At 32.5% G+C, this 23,694-nt stretch overlaps 1 protein-coding gene across 1 annotated transcript in view; it reads left to right on the top strand.

Annotated features, from left to right (window-relative positions):
* Positions 1-23,694, top strand: part of LOC149628471 (solute carrier family 12 member 2-like) — a 220,973-nt gene that overhangs the window by 77,462 nt on the left and 119,817 nt on the right. Inside the window, exons 11-13 of the mRNA XM_089851400.1 lie at positions 2,228-2,351; positions 8,167-8,268; positions 9,281-9,436. Coding sequence (XP_089707526.1) covers positions 2,228-2,351; positions 8,167-8,268; positions 9,281-9,436 — 382 coding nt within the window. The remainder of the gene's footprint in view (positions 1-2,227; positions 2,352-8,166; positions 8,269-9,280; positions 9,437-23,694) is intronic.

Raw genomic sequence — 23,694 nt, 5'->3', positions numbered from 1 at the left:
TCAGACCGATCCGAATAAATTGAATAACGCAATGTGTGGATTAGGCAGGAGACTAGTAGAAGATGGTGTTGCTAGAAGGCAATACATTCAGAATGTCATATATGTGGTATAGACACGTCCAGTGTAGTACTTCTCCATGACGTCATCATCACTCGGACAGATAAAATTTGTAGAACTCTATTCTCGTCGTCATTAAGAATATAATTTGAGTTAAAAGTTTTTTTTTGGGAGCTGTGTACAAATTTTTAATAGTTATTAATACGTAATATAATAAAGTATCATTTTTCCAAGTTGCGGTCCAATGTATGACACTTTAAAAACTGCCATTCCTCAGGTTAATAACCTTAAAAGTACTTCACTTTTTAGTCCCATTTCTGAAAAAAGAGGCGGTGTGTGTTTACCTTCATTCGAAAATGTTTAATTAACGTTTACTAAGGTAGATAATTTGGGGAAATTTACACAAATTTTTATCTTTCCAATTCAAAAGTAGAAATTAAGGGATTCGTTTAATTAAAAAAAACTGACGAAATATTAATGAGGAAGACTAATTAAACACACACACACAGAATTTGAGATGTGTGCTTATCGAAATTAAAGGGAAATCAACTAAATATTTAAATAGAGAATCCTTTTATATTTTGTACCGATTCGAAAATAATCCAAAATTAAAAATTGCTATTTTCCTCAATTTCTAATGATGATAGTTTCGCTTCAAAGCTGCAGTTTTATTCATTGCATTATGAATGTATCAGCAAATGTAATACCACTGTCTGATTTAAAGAACCTGTAAAGTCGTCAGCGGCCCGTTGAATTTTTATTTTGAAAAAGTTGTTATTAACGCCACAACCCCCTGGGGGTATGCAAAACGAAAGTATTTCTTTCATTCCGAGAAAATAGTGATAAGGCTTTTCCTAATTTTGTGTTACTCTGACAGGTGATACTATTGGTCAAATCGCATTGCCCTGCTATTGGTACGATCACTACAGGGGGTCTCGGACTCTCGGTACTGGGAACTGGGGAAACACCACAGGGGGGCCCACAACCAATCACAAGAGAGATTAACTGTATGTGGGGAGCCGCTTTACAACCATGAAATAACTCCTCTTTGACGCGTTTTACATCAGCTTCTGAAGTCAATGATTGTGGAGGAGGGTGGGGTGCCTTTTTCAAAAAAAAAAAAAAAAAAATTCAACTGTCCGCCGGCAACTTTACAGTCCCTTTAAATTAAATATATTTATTTAAGCTTTTCGTGGATTCGTTTAAATTTGTCCGTAATTATTATTTTAAATCGCCTATGGCTCTAAATTTTTAAATATTGTCTTAGCGACTTCAGAACTTTATGAAGGAAAAAAAAATATTGTTGCCATGGTTTAAATTGAAACGGAAACGAAATACATTGAATCTTAAACTTCAGAAACTCAAATAATGAGTTGAATCTTATTAAATATTAATTACTGGTTTAATAACGAATTCACTAAGGTCGGAATATTAACTAACTATGAAACTTCCGGCCTCCGGTAATAAGAAGTTTTCATTTTTACTGTTATAAGATAATACATACTTTAATGTATGCCTTCTAGATATGTATTCGTGAGCTTTAACGGCGAGCAAAGAGGGGTTGTTTAATTTTGTAACTATTAAAGTATTTGTAATGAAACCTCCTGGATAAAATTAGAAGAGTGACGTTTGAGTTCCTATAACACTATTTCGTTATATTTAAGCACTGTGGAGGAAGCAAAACTCTAATTTTACATGGTTACTTAAAATTAGACATGTTTTTGATTGTAAACTACAGACGTTGCGTTCATTTTGGGTGCATTGAAGTTACCATTGCATAAATACTCGATGTTTCATTATACTTTCGTTAAAGGGAGAGTAAATAGGAAAATCAAGTGATTTTTATCGATTCTTCTTCTAATTATAAGACCAGTCTGCATAGTGAAACATCCAGATTTTAAATTCTAATTAGGTTGAGATTTTATTGAATAACTTGAAATAAGCACCTCCGACCAACATTTTAGCGTTATCTTACTTATGGTAAATCTATTTAATTTTGCATATAAATACTGACAGGTCAGCGCGCTGCCTGTTGCAAATGATTATAGTTAATAACGTCTGAGGACCGTCGATCCGTATTGGCTATACCACTCCACTCCTTTCGTTATCCCCACCACTATGTGACTGACACATTCAATATTTTCTAAACTCACTTCATTTTCAATTACAGGCACTTTGCAAAGATCGTTTGTTTCCTTACATCATCGTCTTCGCAAAGCCTTATGGGAAAAACGGAGAACCTTTACGAGCGTACGTCCTGGCTTTCGTCATTGCCTTTGCCTGCTGCACCTTGGGTAATTACTATTTAAATCTTTAACAATTTCTGTGTTTCCGAAAGGCATTAGAGTTTCGTGAGATTTGAAAGCTTTATTTTGAGATTTACAGATCAACTTTATCATATCTAGTCCAAAACATCGTAAATAGGTTTCATCATAAGTTTATAAGATATGTTCCATAAGTTTGTCACTGCTTACTGAGAGCTTGTCATGAAGTGACGATGGTGAAACATCATAGATTCTCGTAAAGCGACGCCTGGTGAGGCGCTGTCAAAGGCTTAGTACAGACAAATTTGGAAGATGGACTGCAAAACCGAGTGTAGTCTGCAATTCTCGCTTGTCGTTCTCGAACTAGATCTCAGTAAGCTTCTAGCATTACGTAGCATAGGTCATGTCATACTTATGGAAAACTTCTTTTGCTTTCATAGACATTTAGCAAGTTTGAAAAAAAATTTAAATATTTGGGCCAATTAAATTATTGTGAATTGCAGAAAACTTAATTATTTATTTGTTCTTTGGCAATATGCGCTTTCTATGGCTTTTAGGTATATCATGTTCTGTAATAATTTTAAACTATGCATATAGTGAAAAATACCACAAAGAGATATTAAATAATAAATCTTTGAGACAAAGGGTTATTTAATTTCCAACTAAAAGACTGAATTTTCTTCGATCACATTAAACATTTGTATGCTACCTAATAGTTTTAAAAATTCAAATATCGTTTGCTGAACTTGCTAACAGAATATTTTGACAAATAAACAAATAATGTGATATTTGAAATTGGTAAAAACACGTCATGGGGTTAGATGCCACTCTAATGATGTCAGAGTCTATTGCTAGTTTATTGCATTGTATATGGTAATGTTCAGTTCATTTTTCATGACACAAAAGGTCGATTTACTCGGGATGTAAGGTTATTTTATCTCAATACAAGTAAAATTTAGACATATTTCATTAAAAGAGAACATTTCCCGTTACCAATATGATACGAAATTGACGCAATATGAATAGTCAGATTGATTTTATTTTTAGTATACAAGAACTATTTCAAAATCTTAGATGCCATTAATGTGTTATTTGCCAGCCGGTCTAAATTCCATTACTGCTATTGTAATATCTAAAAGTGGTTGACCTTTCCGAGGTGCTCCCAAAATTTAAAAGATCTCAGTTCTAGCGTTTCACTGTCTAAACACACCTTTTCAAATACGAGCTTGAAACTTGCGGTGTTCACCCGGCGCTTCTCATCAAGCGAATGAAATCTTCAATCTTATTTTCGAAAGCGTAAATTCGAGACCAAAGTTCATGGGAATAAATAATTAAAATCCCACCGAAAAATAATTAGTCTGGACATAAGTAACGTAACACCAATAAGTATGGCGACAAATGAAAGACATTCCTATAGATGTAAACATAGTTTCCGCCACCCATTTTTTTTTAATAACTTTTCTTTAAAAAGTACTGATACTTCATGGAGTTAAAAGGTATATTATATTAGAAATAGGAGCCCCCTCTTCAGTACTTATTTAAAGAAAAGTTATTTTAAATTATACAAAACCATAGATCAGAATTTAAAAATTGATGACATCTTGTTTATTTATGAAAAATTTCGTACAAATAGAGCCAATAGTTATGTAAGTTATTGAGTAATGTTCGAGTGTTAAAGTTAATATATTTAATATTTTTGGTGTAATTCATGTTTGATGATAAAATATTTTGGAGAAAAACCCAAAGATAAATAATATTTTCGAATAATGTATGTTTTATGATCACTGAATTTTTTCTTCAGGCTTTCCGACTTTGTCTTTGTCTACAATGGCAGTCTGATGCGTTATAAAGTTGCCTGCTTCAGGCCCATTTCTTTTTTAGGCGAAACCCCCATGAGAACAAAGGCTCGTTCATTACATTTACCATTACAATGTCATACTTATTGTTCATACGTTAGTTATGATCTGGTCTATATCGCCTTAAGCTTATACTAATAATGTAAATCATAAGAGTTACAACACCTAGCTTGAAAATTCCCTCTTGATAATTGTAAATTGTATTCCGATGGCCGAGAAGCGCGAGTTTGCAAACAACTATTGTTTACTCTTTCGAGACTTGAAAGTTACTCGAAGCAGAAATTTTCAACTCAAATTTAAAGCGAGGGGTAGGCCACTTTCATCATTCGGTCCATAAAATTAAGTAAATTGATGATTTCTATGAATAAATCACTTTTTATATCAACACGAATAAGATACGTGATAAAAAATGAGTTTCTATTAAAAGCTCTGTAGTTGCAGATCTTAACAGAGTTTTCTTTAAAAGCATGTTAATATATTGTATAATTTATATATATAGAAGGCGAGTTATGTGAATAGTATTTAGAACCAGTTAACTTTGGAAGCGAATTCGAAAATAGACTCAATCAACAAACAAAGAAGTTGGCTTGGTCTCGTCTCCATCTAAAGGATAGGCTCACGTGACTAACAAAGTTGACTCTAGTGCCATCTGTCGTTGAGCTACGAAGATAAATCTCTCATTTTTCTGATTGGATTTGAGTCTCCAATTACTCTTTGGGTAAAACAGGTTCTGCGCATGGCAAAATCAAGCCAATTAGATTATCCCTTTCTCGACCCGAAAACGAGATCTGAGCCGTTATAAAAATTCAAAAGAATTGTTGGTTGGGTTTATGCCGAGTTTCCTTTCACGTCTCCATGACGTAAACATCCCATTTTTCTACACTCCGAAAAATAACATAATAATCCCCAGTTCAGGTTTCTCCCAATAACGGTGCTGTACATTACCCCCTCTAAAATAGTTATTGAATAGCTGAGGATTAATTTTTTAACACTTATTCTTGCATTAAATTACGTAGCATTTATAGTTGTAAAAGGATCCACCTGAACCTTGCCAATTATTTTGAAGGGAAATTTGAGCCTCTTCTACGGGCAAACAAGTTGTTCTCGGCTTCTTTTACGACGTCAGTTTGAGATACATACAGAAACTCCATAATGAGCATTGGCTTGCCCTTTTTAATAAAAATTTGAAAAGAGTGCTTTAAAAGTGAAATTTAAGTATGGTAAACTTTGCGTATAGAATTGTATGGACAGGATAATTAAGAATCTCAGTTACGAATTCAACCCTCAAATAGAAATACTCGTCAGAAAAAAAACATATTTTCTCTTGCAAATGAAAAATTTTAGTTTGAAAAGAGTTTGAAATTAATTAAGTTCCTTAGAAATCTTATTTTTGAAAGTCTTACTAAATATTTGATGAGAATTAAAATATTTTTTTAGAAATGTTACTTCAATGATTTTATCTTTATTTTAAAGTTAATTTAAAATTTCGGGGCCTTTCGGACTGTGGTCCTTCCTCAGCCTTTTCTAAATCAAATTTCAGATATAGTTATTTTTCTATCTTCTATATCTATATAAATCAAAGTCCTGACTGACTGACTGATAATCAACGCCAAGCCCAAACCGCTTGCCATAGAAGGCTGAAAATTTGCAGGAACACTACTCATAAGTAGTAGGCGCGTACTAAGAAAGATTTTTCCAATCCGCCGCCATCTTAATAAATGGCGCCCAAAAATGTAAAGAAATCTTCTCTATGCAACAAAGCCCGCGCGTTTCAACCGATTTCACAAATATTTAGTACACTGCTTTCCTTTAACCTATAGACGGGGTGAATGGTCTTTTGGGTTCGATTTGTTGCTTTCTTTTTAAATGGCGGCCAAAAACTTAAAAACTCTTCTTTATGGAATAATGTTCGCATGAAAAGTAATAAAAATGCACCCTTAGGGGCTGACGGGCAACGCCGAGTGCCTTAGCTCCTAGGGTTCTACAAAAATATTAGTCATCTGTAAAATCTACCCATTCTTTATATCATTCTGATGGAAGTTCTTATTTCACGCGAGCGACTCCGCGGGTTACAGCTAGTATTTTAATAAAGTAATAAACCATGAAACAAATCTCGTGAAAAGCAGCCCCACACATGTAACCGTGTTTCGTACCACCAGAAAATGAGGCTTGCCTATAAGGACGAAATTATACAGAGAGTTCAATATACCTCTGAAGAAGACTTCTTCTGTATGCCTCAGAGCACCTAAATGTGGAAAGGCATGTTAAAGTAGAGTTTTAAAATGGAAATGTTTAGCTTACATATTTACGTTTCGGCGGATTGGAATATATCCCCCAAGTGACAATCATCTATTAACATGTGGCAGCAACAGAATTAACAGTTAGTCTGTTGGGAAGTGAATCTTCAAAATTTAGGCTTAAAATTACGTATATTTTAATTTAAAACACTATTATTAAGATTAGGTAGCCTGAAATTTGTGCGGGAGTGTAGCTACGTAAGAGATAATTAATTTTAGATAAGTACTCCAGAGAAGGAGGTCACTTTATTTACCCATTATGCTTTACTGCTGTAGCAAGGCTCGTAACAACATCGATATACTTTGCCTTCCCTGATTGGGTAAAGAGCCTCTGTCGTCGTTGTGAAGTTTAATTTTTTGACGGGGAATATTTAGAACAAAAAAAAATTTTCATAGTGTAATAAGAATTGTTTAAATTAAATTTTTGTTTTCTGCGTCTGAGACCGCAAAAAATAACCGAATTAAATTTAGAAACAATAAAAATCGAGTCTTCATTTTACTCCTTTTTTTATAAATAGTTATTCGCCTCGACGAAAACTAATCATCGGAAATTAACGAAAGCCAGAATAGTTGAGTCTCGAGCACGCCGCGTGAAAAGAGATTTCTTTCATTATACCGGAGAAGAGCCGTAGCTAGTTCGAGTTTCATACTAATTGACCACATGGCCCCTCTGTCGAGACACTAGATTTGAAAAAAAAAGAAAATATAAAGCTCTTATCTTACCTAAAGCAAGAGCAAAGAATGCTTGAATGAGTTTTCCCCGCTTAATTTTGCAGCCGTGTGTACACGAAATGAAAACAGGGACAATATATCTAAAACAGGACTTATTAAAGGAGGTTTCCTCCGCCGTGTAACCCAGTTTCCTCTGTGCTCTGTAACAGCCACAATATTAGTGTATGAAGGGATGTCCGCACCACCCTTCATATACAAAGCTTAGATTATTAATAATACTATTATAATTTTGCCGAATGGTCACTTCGGTGGACAATTTTGGACTGTAGCAATTTAGATGGTAGAGATCTAAGTGGGCAATTTACGTTTTTACAGTCGTAATTTTATATTACCAAACAATTACCAAATTTATTGCTTAGAGCCAAAACCGTTTTGAGTAAAAGTAAGTGTTCTAGTATGCCAAAAACAATAAAAATTAGCCAATTTTACTTCGTCGTCCAGTGTTTCCTAGCGAGGTATAAAGAGTTGTCAATAATGGTTTAATAGACTATATACGCGCATGTAAAAAATTAACATGAATTACTGGCAGAATGTTAATTTTATTTTTCCCAAAATTCGAATCCGTAAACTACCGTTTCTTCAGATGCTACGCGTCAAAAGAAGGGTAGTAATAATTAAGAAAAATTATTTCAACTTTTTTAACACAATTATCGAATCAATTAAGATATGGGCATAGAGATATTTTAAGAGAAGTCCATTCTCCTCTTTAATCTGTACCAAGCTCCCAGAAAGAAGTGTCAAACTTATGGAACACATCTCATGAGCTTATGGTTCTATTTACAACATCCCTTATCACTTCATCATTACTGAAGGTGAAATTTCACTGAGCAATAATTGTGACAGTTAAGAGTGGAATATTTCCAGGCTCAGATTTCACTTCCCATTATAGTTAAAGTGTCCTTTATGTGAATCGCTTTCTCTAACACAAATGTCTATTATTTTTCTCCAATGATTTGCCAGGAAACCTGAACGATATTGCACCAATTATTTCCAACTTTTTCCTGGCGGCTTATTGCTTAATGAACTTTTCCTGTTTCCATGCATCGTTCGCCAGATCCCCAGGTATAGTAACATTTTCTTTCTTTTAATATCGCCGCATAGAGGCTAAACAAACCAATTCTAATTAGAAGTGTACCGTCAGTTATTAGCTTTAATAGTAATTTTTTTTAATTTTCCAAAGTGGCTTTTTTATCCCAAAACCGTGATGCTATTATGGTCATTTTCAAGTGATTTTTGACTTGTGTTTTTTAAAATTTATTTATAATATCTAAGAAAATGAACAAGGCTCACTAGTATAGTCACTCGAATGAAGAATATTTTTCAGAATAGCAAGAAAAATTTACCAGATTACGAAAAACTTCGACTAGAATGTCAAGCATAATCGACTAGAATTTTAAACATAATTGACTAAAATATTAAGCAAAATCTACATCTGGAAAAATATGAAGCATAATCGACTAAAATAGGAAGCATGATAGATTAAAAAAATAAGAATAATCGATTTAAATTTGAAGCATAATCGGTTATAATTTGAAGTATAATCGATTAAAATATGAAGAAAACTATTGATAATACTTTCTTTATCGGCTTGAATTATACGGAAATCGACTACAATCACGAGAAAAATCAAATATAAGCACTTGAAAATTTGATCAAACTACCAGAATTAAAAGCATAATCTATTGAAATGACTATTCAAATCGTTTTAAATTAATTAAAAATCGATTTAAATTGTGTATTGTTTAGAATCACTAAGAAAGTAAACTACAATCGCGGAGAAAATTATTTAAAGTCATTTACAATTTCGACGAAAAAAACGTTGGAAATTAACCAAACGCACATACAACATTAAGAAAAATATACATTCACTTGGAAAATAACCTGGAGTTACAATATTTAATAATAATAATAAGTAAAAATACCAAAATATGTTTCAGAAATTTGGCAAGTTTCGTTTCATAATTTAACTTTCGCACCTAAATAATAATGTGATTTTAGACGAAAATACTGGAGGCTGAAATCTTCCAATCCGATTCTCATTTAATAAACAATAACGTTTCTCTCTTTTGAAAAGGATTTCGTCCGGCATTCAAATTCTACAACATGTGGTTGAGTCTATTGGGAGCCGTCCTTTGCCTAGCGGTTATGTTTGTTGTTAACTGGTGGACCGCCTTGCTGACGTTTGGTCTCGTTCTAGGACTCTACCTTTACATTCATCAAAGGAAACCGGGTAAGAATATAATCTCAAATATTTCTCGCCTTATTACGACTCCTTACCAAATTCAATATAGATCCTTTACAAAGATTCCTTATTTACATTTCAATCGAAATTCGTCAGAACACTCCACAAAGATAGGTAATCGTTAATTTGAGACAGATTTCTAATTAAGGAATACGGTTGTAGTAAGTGTTCGACTTAGAACACATTTTTAATTTGGAAGGGAAAATACAATTAATCTCGCATTGTGATTCAATAATTTCTACACTCTAAGCGAACAATCTTAATTTTAGTTCCTCAGGTTTCGTTCCTTCTTCGTTAGAATCTTACAGAGACAAGTATATACTTTACTGAAATTTTATGCCTGTTATGTTGTTGTCTTGAACCACTTGCGAATAACCGGTAATCCTAGGTTAAACTTTTTCGATTTTAGAATTGATCTTTACTTAATAATTATTAAATTTAATTTTAAAGCCGTTTATATTTTTTGCATTAATATCGTCAAAGATCTTAATTTGAAATTAAGTAAATTTAAAACTTACTTAAATACTTAAAAATCCATCACATAATTCAAAATCTCATAATGGTTTTTTGATAAACTTTACTTAAACTGGTTTCGGTAAGTATTTGACTTAAAAACTTCAGAGAGCCAAGAACGTTTAAATCGTCAATATGACGTCAGACAAAACTATGTTTCCGCGACGCTTTATCACTGCGATTGTGGACGATGCGGCATAAGTATGTTTTGCATGAGAAGTAAGAGGATAATGTTACTGCGTGCCATGCGCAGTAGGTTCAACAGAAAAACTTCTTTAAAGGCCAAAGATTAAATTAAAACAAGTTTAGTATTTCATGGCCAAGTATTGAGTATAACAGGGATGAAACTTTTGTCCTTGAAAGAGGAAAAATAAAAATCCAGACGACACCAGTTAAAACTCTCAACGTAATGACCGTATTCGAATTTTTGCATTGTAAGGCTGGGGCTTATCATTCCCTCTACCCATACAAGATCCCTGATTTAATCAAATTTCCCTTTGCATTTATTCACTGTCCCGGTTCGTACGAAGTTTAACCGAGCTGGATTCGATTATGACTGCCCCTTGCAATAAATCCATTTTCTCTTTGTTACAACCGTTCCCCAACAGAAGCCAGATTGAATTAATCCACCAAAAAAATAATAATAGAAAAATATATATCTCAAAATTAAGTTCGCAAGCCACATCACCAAAGGCAAATTGAAATAACAGAGAGTAAATCTCTTAGGTACCCACTGTCACGTATCGCTTTGTTTACTCTTTCTTTGGTCGACCAATCAAGTGTATAGTTAAACATTAGACTTTCTTTTACTCAATCGGATAAAATAGTCCGGCTTGAGGCTTTCGGGCACTAGAAAACTTCTAGTTCTTGTTGATCAAACCTAAAAAATCTAGCTCGTGCTAGAATTTATACGCAAATTTCCTCTAGTACACCGTGGAGAACGTTCGTAAATATTTTAAGAAACTCAGAGGCATCGTGAATCACACGTTCTATTTTAACTTGTTTACTCTCTGATATTTCTATTTGTCTCTGTTGAAATTTAAACCTTCGGAAAACGTTGCGGCATATTTCATTCTAGCTGTGCGAAATTAATTTGATGTCATTGTTTGGTTTGGCGCTTTGTAATAAAAATGCCTAGTGAGAAAACTGTGTGGTAGGGAAGAGTTGAATATCCGACCTTTCCGTCGGTAATGAATGACCCAAGGCCTTTGACCTTTCATCTAAAAGTTCGAGCTTATAAACAATAAGGATTTTCCTGAAGCATAAGTCGTCGCCAATTTGATATTTGTTAAAACGACCTAATATGATTATTTTAATCCAAATTTGAGCTGCCGATAATCAAATTTTTTTTATATCATATAATACCGCTGAAACTAAGAGCAAAGGGCTCTAATATTTTAAATACTTTTTTATGAGATGACACCGTATTCAAACCGGAAAGCCAAAAACTCGTCTGTAGCATATAGCGCACCAGTATACTAAGTTTTAATGAAATGACATACGCGTCTTATATTTAGCAAGGACAATGTTTTTCCACATTTGTTGGGCGTCATTTCCAAGTCGGGCGCGGGATGGGAAATGTTTTTAATCAGTACATGAAAATACTACTTGAAAATAAATTTAGCTTTCTTCGTAAAGCGTTTCATTATAAGTCTGTTAGGATTTTATTTTTTGTATAGACTAGCACGATAAATCAATAACTTATTTATCATTAAGTGTGTTACTCCTCGATTTGACGCTTCTGTTGTATTAATTAGATCCCCCTTACATATCTCTCTATTATATTCATCGCTCTTAAACCCCACCCTCACCCAGGATGATTCTCTCGCCTTCTCTTATTTATCGAGTGCAATTAATCTCGTAAAAAAACTTCAAACTAGGCTTAGCACGAAGCTTCGTTTAATAATTCCTTTTCTCATCAGTTTTTTATTCGCCTAAAAACTGTCTATAAACCGTATTTATCAATTTGTGATGACCGGGAGATTGCCTGATTTTTTTATTTTCATTAGAAATAATCTCTCCCTAGGATGGGAGTTTTATTACACCGCTTCCTTTCTCAATTTACTTGCCTCTTCCAATGATCCTTCTCTCGAGTTTAGACATATTCGATTTCCAATATTATTACCGGGGAATGGATCATGCAGAGACTGAGCAGTGAGTGAGAGAAAGCGAGGGGTAAACCACTTGAACTCCAGTTTGCAAAATACGGAAATGACATCCGATTTTTAAAATATTTTTTAGAGAGCTGTATGGGTAATATCTAGAGATGACAAGCAACAATTTACGACCTACCCCTATAAATTACAGAATGATACCATGCCGTAATTTTTCCGGTTTGATTCGAAAAAAATTGGTTGTCAATTATTTTATTATTTTTAAACATAAACCTTTTGTGGATTACAACTGTTGCCATACTTAATCTTTCTTAAAATTTTAATTCGGAAATATACCCCAATCCGATTCTGAATTGAATCGTCCATTATATGATACATATTCTTTCATCTCGATTATTTCTAGCAAAATAGTTATAATTTTTAACAACGTTTTATGGAATTATCAACTGAAGAAATTAAAAGTATTAGGGAAACATTAGGCCTAAAGAAAAACGCGAAAATCATTTATTTACATAAATAGCTTGAGAATCGCAAGAAATCAGGACGGAATAGCAAAGTTCAGAATAGAAAAACAGCAAAACATTAAAGATAAGGACATTATCTTAAAAAGTGATACGCATTAAAAGTAGGGAAATCACTAAAATAAGATAAATGCATGAAAATATTAATGAATCACATAAAACATAAATGAGCCACGGAAAAGTCATAAATTGATCACTTAAAAATCATTAATTAGCCACATGGTAATCATTAATGAATCACATGGTAATCATTAATGAATCACATGGTAATCATTAATGAATCACATGGTAATCATTAATGAATCACACGGTAATCATTAATGAATCACATCATAATCATTAATGAATCACATCATAATCATTAATAAATCACATGATAATCATTAATAAATCACATGATAATCATTAATAAATCACATAATAATCATTAATGAATCACATGAAAAACAATGAATCACTTTAAAATTATTAATGAATCATATAAATAACATTAATGAATCACATGAAAAACATAATTGAATAACATAAAACCCATCAATGAATCATATAAAAAACTTTATTTAATAACATAAAACCCATCAATGAATCATATAAAAAACTTTATTTAATAACATAAAACACATTAATGAGTAGCATGAAAACATTAATCAGTTGCATGAAAAATAATTATGAATCTCAAAGAACATATGGCGTATTAGATATCAATAAAAAATATCTATTTAACACTTTTTTGGGGTAAAGTGACTTTTCCCTCGCTACAAAGGAATAGAAAAAAACAAGCGGTTATTAAATTTCCCAGCGAACCTTTAATTGGAAAATAAACAGGAAAGGCCAGTAAGGTAAAAAGGGATGAGGCAAGCTTCGGAGAACGGGGAAAAAATTGGGTCAGTGCTAGAGGAGAGATAATTTGGGTAATCAATAAAATACGGGGATGCACTTCATCGAGCTTGATCGCTCCCATACACTTGGAAAACTTATTTTTCCATGCAATGAAGAAAATATCCTATACATACTTCAATTCTGTTTCTTTTCGGATATTTTCAAGCGAACAAAGTTAATTAAATCCTCTTTCATATTTTATTCGCTTATAATTTTTTAAATATTCAGAGTAAATAATTACGAGAAAATTAAAATAGTTTAAACAAAAGGTCTCGATTAATTTATTTCGCTTTAAGATGAAAAAGTTTTCGGTTCCGAGGAGAAAAAAAGTCCCCAAAATTGAATCGTGTGTCCAACCGTATTCAATGATCACATGACATTTATCAATTTTTGATGAGCGCAAAATTTTAATTAACGAATATCTTGATTTATTCACAAAGGAACTAGATTATGAATTGTTAAACGACAAACTTTCAAATACATATACATTATTTGGGCGTATTTATTAGTAACACAAAAAATGATTTTACTAGAATATTAGCGGTGCGACACGGTGTACTAAATTAAAAAGAGAAAATATCGCCTTTGAATGCAGAATGGTTCTTTTAAATATATATTATTTTAAACTTTCATGTGCCGAACCTCCAGGGGTAAAAATAGCCATGTATTCTCTACGGGCCCCTGTAAAACATTTGCCCGCAGTACACCAGAGTACAATACTATAAATTCTTATCTCCCATAATCAAATACAATTCTAAATTACGCCCTGTTTGAATTGTGGAAAATCGGAAGACTTGGCTTAAAAAATTGTTAAAGAGTACTAAACTTCATTTCTAAAATCTTTGTTATTCAGGCTGTTTATGATAAGTCTGCCATAAATTAAGGGCTGTGTTCTTTGTTTCGATTTTGAGTCAAAAATGTTCTATGGAATTTTTTCGTCTGGGCCACTGTTTTAAAAATAATATTGCAGTATTTTACGGATGAACCCTTAAATTTAATTATGAAACAGAAAGACACTGTAATTCTCCTTAATAGGTTATCCTTAAAACACTCAAATCATAACTCGAAAACAGTGGCCCTGACGGAAACATGTCATAGAACATATTCGACTCAAAACCGCTAAAAACATGTCTCTTATTTTATGGCAGATTTATCAGAAGAATCCTGTATGAAATAGAATTTAGAAATGGAGTTTTAAGTGATCTTAGGTGTTTGGTAAAGAAATAGGTATGCAAAGATCATCTGCATGCTCCTGTATCGTATTGGGAAAAAGTATTCTTCATATTTTAGCGATCACTTCGGTTTTCCAAGTTTTGCTCAATTCTTTCTTAATCCGATACCTTCTCCACTAAAAGCTCAAATTCAGAGATATGGTAGTGTATAGCGGCCACATTTTCTGACAGTTACTGAAGACTTTCCAGAAGAGCTTCATAATAGATGTACAGGATTGGAACCATTTTTTGGAATAGGTAAAACTTCTACTCAATGTGGGGGTTCCTATCTTATTTATATTCAATCCTAAATTTTACCAAAATCTCTTTGAGGTTTAACATTTCGAGATGATATTTATTAGAAAATTTCGCTAATACACGTAAATATGTTTTTAAATAGTTCAGTAAAATTGACAAATAGTTTCAAAAATTTAAGCTATAGCTATACAGTTTACGATAAAAACAGTCAAAAAATGCTTAAAAAATTGTTAATGCTTTAAGTGTGGGAATATATTTTTTTAATGATATCACAAAACCAATAGTGTGATTTAAAGTGATATTTACAAGAAATCCTTGAGCACGAACTTTCATGGGGATATAATAAATTCGTGATAGTAATTTGCTTTTGCTGACTGTTATCATACATTACATAAAAATTCATTTATAATTTCTCGAGTCTATGTAGTTAAAAATTTAAAGCATTCCACTACAGTTTCCACTATATACAAAAATTGAAAGAAGCTTTATTGCATTATTAATTATAGGTCTCGGAAAGTTAGAAATTTGCAAAAGTATTTGCAGTATTTAACAAGTATCCTTATATTTCTGGAATGTGAGTTTTTTAAAGAATGTAAAAGATTACTTCAAATACCGTTAAGGCGATATTGTTGCAAATTCAAAGATTTAGAGTGTTGAAATAATAGGTTGAGATAAACTTAAAACTTGCCTTTTTATGTTTAGCAAAATTACACGATATTATTTATTTTATATTATAGTCAACATATACCCTTCTTAAATGAGCATTTATTTTGGAAAAGTGTACGACCTCTTCGATGAAGAGCAATTTTCTACAGAACTATGGTGATAAAATAGCGCAATAAAAATTTAACGAAATACTCTTATATGTGCCAGCTCATTCTGAACATTTCAACTCTGAAATCTAACACTGGGTTTTCACTGGGCGTTTTTCGTTGCGCAAAAATATCGCAAAATAACGCGAAAACGTAAAATTCGCGGCAGTGGTTTTTATTGACGCGTGTCGGTTTTCACTGAGTGAAAAACGAGAAAATAAACCCGCAATGTATGCGAACATTGCGGCGATTGAAGTTATTCTTTTATATTTTATCCCAAAAGATATGGATACTTCTTAAATTTTCCTATTAGTAATTTCGTATTGAATTTCGACACACAAATATCACAAAGCCACGTGGTTCTAATTTGTATAATTTCTAAATCACAAGCAAGTACCAACCAAGGCTTAGCACATACGCTCAGCGAGTGTAGATTATAAAATGGCGACACAAATCAAAACCTTTACCCGTTTATTCAATGATGTCAAACCAAGAAAGCCTATGATTGGTCGGTTAGTGCGTAAGAAAAAACGCAAAGGAAGAAAAAACGAAAAATAGAAATAGAGCCTTCGACGGCAAAACGCGTATTTCGCAAAAAAAAATGGTAAACTTTTTTACATTTACGCAAAATTTTGCGAAAAACGCACGAAAAACGCCCAGTGAAAACCGAGTGTAATGAGGAAATAATCTATTGTGTAGCGCATACAGGATTAATAAAAACCAGGAAAAATTGTTTTTTCAGGGACACGCGGAAATAAAGTGATTTTTGTGATTTTTGTTAATATTATGTTACAAAAATAACCAATGTTTTAATATAATTTTTCAATTTGATGTCTTTATTTCTGTATTAAAGTTTTCGTTTTCTATTGTGCCAGGCGTCTTTCTAAAACCATTTGGTTGCAGGGCAAAAGTAGAAGCGATTTCAATCTTCAGCCTATTTCAAAGCTTCCCATAAGTGAAAGACAGATTAGAAAACATTCTTTCTATGGAGGCTGAGCTTGCTGGAAATGTGAAATATTTGGTTATCAAAAAATCAGAAGACCAGAAATTTTTCAGGCAATTAAGTAGTGGCACTGGAACCGAATGCTAATAAACTGAAGGCGAAATTATAACTAATTATTTAACGAAAAATTAGCCAAACACTTTACATAAAAACTAGAAAAAAAACCTAAGAAGAGGAAGAAAGCACGGAAAAATTAGCTTTTGCCACCCGGTTTTATACAGGTTAAAACCACGGTTTTTTCCACCCCTGAAAAGTACATGCGAACCCTTAGCGCATATGACATTCGTATTTTAAGAATAACTTCAAGGTTTGAATGGGATCTACATTAAACTTTAAAACCAAATTTGCCAGCGAGCTTTCCCGTGATTTTTTCCCTGCATCAGAACGACGAGTATGTTGCAATGATTATTTCCATCACGAGTACCACTATCGCTACAGGTAGTAATGCAAAGAATAGTTTTGATGCTTCATAAATTATTTGCATGCCAAGTGGACTCCAAGAATCAGTTTGCGATGGCTGCTCAAATAAATCTTTTGTATAAAAATCAATTTTGCTTTGAACATGGATGTCTTGTCCAGTTTCGTGAAACAAAAGAGCTCTGAAAGAATTTAAATGATATTAATTGCGTTTGATCCAAGAAATTCACTCATGACGTCGGCTTCAATGCATATTTTCCTGTTACTAACCATAAGGGTAGTGGATTTTTAACCCGACAGTTTTTTAAATTGACAAATTCGATTTCAATAGGACTTATTTAAGTATTTATTTTGGTTATAGTTTTTTATATTAAATTATTGGTCTGCATTCAACATTCTCAGTTGTAAAATGTTAATTCTTGATATTTGAATCTGAGTTTTTGAGTTGCAGGTTCGTCTATTAAGAAACAAATGACGTAGCATTAATAGAATATGAATACCGAGTAGCAAAAATACATTTAGCACACTGAAGTGTTAAATGTTTAAGCATGAATTGAGTAACATATGGGAACATTGCCTAATGATTTTCGCTGCTAGAGGCTTTAGCAAATTTCAAACCTTTTGTTCAAAACATTTTAAAAAAAATTCACTATTGTTTAAAATATATAATTTTTCAAATTGGCACCATTATCCAAAGTTAAAGAATATCAAGAAAAGGGCAAATATTGAAGTTTTCGTACTGAACCCTACGAGTGTCTCTTTACGAAAGCGACAAAAATTATATTGGCCAACAAATACCACGTGATGGAATCGTCTAATATATTTTCAAAGCCCTTGTCATCTTCCCAGACAAGCCTAAAGAGTACAGTTCAGAAGGAATGAAACCTAATTCAAGGTATCTTTTCTAATATTGCAGATTGGCATAATTTATAAATAAGAACAAAATTTCGTCTAAAATTTTAATTTAAAGGAGTCTAAAATTTTAATTTAAAGGAATAGCGACGTGATTTAAAAATGATCTCAAATCTAAAGAAAACCTTACTTCTTTGAGAGTTTAAACTCTTCTGATTCCAAAAATATGCTTGAATAATATTTAATTATGAGGGAAAACACAGAAAAAACACTTTGAAAACTTGAAATTTGGGGGACAAAGGCAAATTTGCGGAGATGATTTTTGGCGGGTTTTTCTGCTTGATACGTCACTCACGGCATCTCGCGGAAAAGCCAAGCGCGAGACTCCCGAGTCTACTAATGCGGCGCGCGCGCGAATCTGAATAAATTAGGCTTAACGCGGCGCGGCGACACTAACAGGCGCGTCACGTGAGCGACATCTAGAGTGAAAATTTCTCCTTACTACGTCATCAAACGAAAGAAAATCTCAACTAGGCCTTTTCCAAACACAAAACTTTGATTGCAATTTAATAAATTGCTACGAAACCAAATAAAAAAGTAAACATATCATAATAAACTAGATTTTTCAAGGATGTTTTTCGCATTTTAAGTATGAGGATGACGAAAATTATGTCACTAACACTTTAAGATGAAATCAAAAATCTTCTACGAAATTGTTCAGATTTAAAATAGTTGCTTACATTGTATTGAATCGTTCTTTTATTTCCAAGTTTAAATCCTCGTAAAATTTGAATACAACTCCCAATGGTTTGTAGTTTGAAGGATTTCCAAGACGAACGTAATGTTTTCGATCCGCAGGAAGTTTTTCTTTCATTATTGCGAGTAATTCCCCGATACGATCTTGGTGACCCACCAGAATCATTTTTTCCTCCAAGAAATATTTCATAAATTTTTGGAAATCATCAGGATTTTCGTAGAATGTACTGTCTAAAAATGTCATCCTTAGATCGTTTAAAAATTTGCATCTGTCCAAAGGCTAAAATAGTCATGAAATGAATCAGCTCGACCTAAGTATTAATTTTGGATGTCAACAATACTAGTAATAAGCATAAGAATAATATATTATAGTGTAAGGAATTATTTAGGCCTCCTGGGTTTTAGATGCTTTATTGGAGGCTCAATGGAAAATACCTCTTGGTAAAAGTTTGTTGAACCTTGACCTTCCAAGTTGCATTGGTTATATTAGTAATCCTGTTTTGTTACTGCTGGTCGGAAACAAAGTAAGGTGACCGTGCACAGTCACCTTGGGCCTAACCCCCAATAGTGCACGGTTAGCGAGTGCCCGGACAGTTTTAATTCTCTTTGTAATGGGGATAATAGTTAACTAGTAAGAAAGTAGTGCATATCCTTCTATCCATTAGCCCTAGTACCATTAGTATATTTTCCCTCGTTACAATAGGCTTCGAGGTTAAAACTATAAATGCCGCTTTAACCAGGCAGTTAAAAATCAAGATGGGAAACCAAAACAAACCTGTCCGAGTGGAGAAGCGGGCCAATTACCCAATTAAGAATTTTTTTCTTAAATAAATTAATAAATATGATTGATTTTAATTAGTTTAATTGTCTGTAATTTACTTTATTTCAAGTTAAGTCCTATTAAGAAACGTTATTCCTAACATCATTTTATTCATTAATAAAAAACTGTCTTAGTGGACAAAGACTAGAAAAAGTAAACGATAAGAGAAGAAAATGGAATGACCGAAGTGCCAGATATTAAATTTTTCAGTTTAATGACATGATTATAAAACATCAATTATTTAAAAAATACTTATCTTCGATTTTTTAACCAAAATTCCATTTGCCCAAAATATTTTATCATGAAATTTAGCATTATTTTGGGAAGGGTTCGTGTGTAGGAATTACTATATAACAAACACACGCGACATCGTTTACACTTACCCTAAGCGGTTATCGTAGTCCTTGGAAAATATTTTAGGGTTATTTAAAGGGATATAAGGGTTATTTCAAATACTATATACGTTTTAAATACGTCTTGAGATAGAGGAAAGCAAGTCCAATAATGAAATAGATAGACAGCTCGCCGTTAGTCTGCGTGAGCAACGTTTGCCATGCACTGTCTACAGTGTGTTCCTCGTAAAACAGCTAGTGGTCGTCAAACCAAAATTAATTTAGCAGCAACTTTTAAAACTGATAGTTCTAAAAACATACGATATTACATCAAAGGTTTTTTATGTATTTTATTAAAATTTTAATGATCGATTTATTAATCATTTTGGGTCGTCGATAGAAAAACTGGGAACCAATGGAACGATGGTCGCGTAGTAAGTGTAGACGCAGAACTGAAAATCATGATGAAAGTTTCATCCTTCATTTTCAAAATCAAAAAGTGGCAAAAAATTAATACCATAATTACCCCTTTATGGTACTTAATGTTAATACTCAGTCTTTGCACGTGCTCTTTCGACCATAATTCAAAATTTCATGATAAAATATTTAGGACAAATGGAATTTTGGTGAAAAAAACGAAGATAAGTATTTTTTTAAATAATTGATGTTTTATAATCATGTCATTAAACTGAAAAATTTTAATATCTGGTACTTTGGTCATTCCATTTTCTTCTCTTATCGTTTACTTTTTCTAGTCTTTGTCCACTAAGACAGTTTTTATTAATATCTGTTCCTTCAGTCTTCATTTTAATTAAGTTTGTTGAGAAGGTATTAAGTTTTAAAAATCTCCACATAGCTTGGCCAGACCTGCCAGATGATTGGCTGGTTTAAATAGCGTTTAGCCAATGAGATTTTAGCACTCCAAGCAGAAGAATTTAGGTCGTGTTTTTTTTTAGAGTCTGACAATTTCGTCTTCAAGTATGTTTAGCTCTCGTTAGTCGTTTCGTGGATCAATTTGAATCAAAATTAATTGCCGAAATGCCAAGTTGTATTATAAAAGACGGTCAGAGTATTAACTCTAGGTGTGCGGTTAGTTTTTATACTGTTCCCGATCACTGTAAGTACCCTTATAGTTCATCAAAATGGTTAGCTTGGCCTTGGCTACGGCGATCTACGGGCTTCTAACATAGTATCTCTACGGGCGCTGCCAACGTATCTTGTCGCCGGTCTAGCGCTCAAGCGCGTAATAGTCGAGTTTACTTTTTAGTAGAAACTTGTCCTATAGATACCTCGGCCAATAAGATGGAGGATTGAATTAATATATGAGAGTGATGTATCGCACTCTCTCTGACTTTGCGGAAAAGCACCATACAGGCGCGATAAGGTCCTCAATGCAATTAGTTTTTCTGATTTAATTTAAAATATACTTAATGTAAAATTTTTCCAACTCTCGAAATCTTGGTTTTGGGTGTTACAGCAAAAAAGGTTTATGGGTGAGCCATTCTTTTAAAGACACTTTAATTTTTAACATCTATATCATTTATTAATGAATCCAATTGAAATTGAATGATTGTAGGAGACAACGTATTTTTCATCCTTTGTTTTTATAATACTTGAACCAAAAAGAGTTGAGAATGTTGAAACCGAAACATATCTAATTAGAATAGAGCAACTTTAGTTCAAAGCTCTCCTTAAAAATCCGCAAAGAATGTCAATTTTAATATATGTTTGGTAATAATGACTTCTGGTTTTGGTGTTTAGCTCAAAAAACTGCTAAACCCAATTAGAATCAGAGCTTCCTATCCATTTAAAAATGTAATTTGGTCTAAAAGCTGGTTATAGCTATTGTCTCCGTCGTGAGTTCCCAAAGTTTCCTGTTACTCTGTCAAAATTGCCGCCATATATTATAGACTTATTTATTTAGTTAAGTCTCAAAGCAAGTTATAGCTTTTTATTCTCCGTCGTGAGTTCCCATTACGATCCCCCCTGTTATTCTGCCAAATCGACGCTAGTTAAGAGGACTCAAAATTGTCAATTTCAGTAAATGTTTAGTAATATTGACATATGTGTCTTTGATATCATGCTCCAATAATTTCAGAAACTTTTATCTTTTACATTAAAAAATTAATATTATCCAAATAATCAAAACTATGTTATAAACAACTATTAAAATTAATAAATAAAAACAACTAATTTACTTAAAATAAAAACAACTAATTTACTTAAAATAAAAACAACTAATTTACTTAAAATAAAAACAACTAATTTACTTAAAATAAAAACAACTAATTTACTTAAAATAAAAACCACTAATTTACTTATAAAAACAACTAATTTACTTAAAATAAAAACAATTAATTTACTTATAAAAACAACTAATTTACTTATAAAAACAACTAATTTACTTAAAATAAAAACAACTAATTTACTTAAAATAAAAACAACTAATTTACTTATAAAAACAACTAATTTACTTATAAAAACAACTAATTTACTTATAAAAACAACTAATTTACTTAAAATAAAACAACTAATTTACTTAAAATAAAAACAACTAATTTACTTAAAATAAAAACAACTAATTTACTTAAAATAAAAACAACTAATTTACTTAAAATAAAAACAACTAATTTACTTAAAATATATATAATATCGATTAAATGATTATCATTTTCTTTATCAACTTGCGTTAATCATTTCCTTCCTAACATAATTAATTTTTCTCACATTGAAAAGCAATTATCTGGTGGGGATTAGTTTAAACAAGCCCCATAGTTTAAAGCACCCATAGTCTAGGCCCTCTAGGGGTGGAGTTTACTATCCGCTAACCTCAGCAAACAATGTTGGGCATTAAATGCTGATTCAAACATCCTATGATTCGATGTTCAAAAAACTAATGTTTACGTTAACGGAGAAATTTCTCCCCCAAACTGATGTAAGTATTTTATTTTGAAATAATAGAGAAATACTTCCAGCATTCTAGGAAATTATTTACTATTTTTGATTTACTCACAATAGTCTATTTAGTTAGAAACCATTTTTTGTTGTTTGGCTCGCGTTAAGTGGCATCGTACCAAACTTAGCTTCATCCATCAAGCGTTACATTCATATAACCACAACTTGATACTAATATAACTTGTTAAAAGTGTGTCAATTATAGGCCTTTGAGTTAAAATTATAATGAATGTGGAGTATAAAATAAGGTCATTACTTTCCTTGGAAAATCACCGTTAACAGCAGTGCAATTTCTTGGGTTTACAAGGTAAAAAAAGATGTGGTAGGATTTTACTTTATTTAACTAACCCAACCAAATCTGGTTTCTGACTAATTAGGCCACGGGGAGTTCGAAAAAAATAGTGAAAAAATTCTAAACCCGCCCAGGGTTGGCAAGTTTTTGCCAGGGGTGGAAAAAACCGCGGTTTTTACCTGGTAAAAACCGGGTGGCAAAAACTAATTTTTCCGCGGTTTTTACCGCGCGGTTTAAACCAGGTTAAAACCGGTGGCAAAAACCATTTTTTCCGCGGTTTTTTCCTCTTTTTAAGGTTTTTTCCAGTTGCTATGTGAAGTATTTGACTAATTATTCGTTAAATATTCGCGAAAAACCTGGCAAATTTGAATACTAAAAATTTAATAGAGTAATAACCACCTCAAATTTAAAAATTAAAAATACTATTGTTATTTTTCTAACATAACAATAACAAACATCACGAAAATGCACTTAAAACTCGCTAGTTTACCACTTTGTAATCATGAATTTA

Source organism: Phalangium opilio, unplaced genomic scaffold, assembly GCF_054372755.1.
Source record: "Phalangium opilio isolate 3A_F unplaced genomic scaffold, DU_Popi_V2 ptg000105l_1, whole genome shotgun sequence".
Classification (NCBI taxonomy): Eukaryota; Metazoa; Arthropoda; class Arachnida; order Opiliones; family Phalangiidae; genus Phalangium; species Phalangium opilio.
This window is presented reverse-complemented; position numbering and strand designations above follow the sequence as displayed.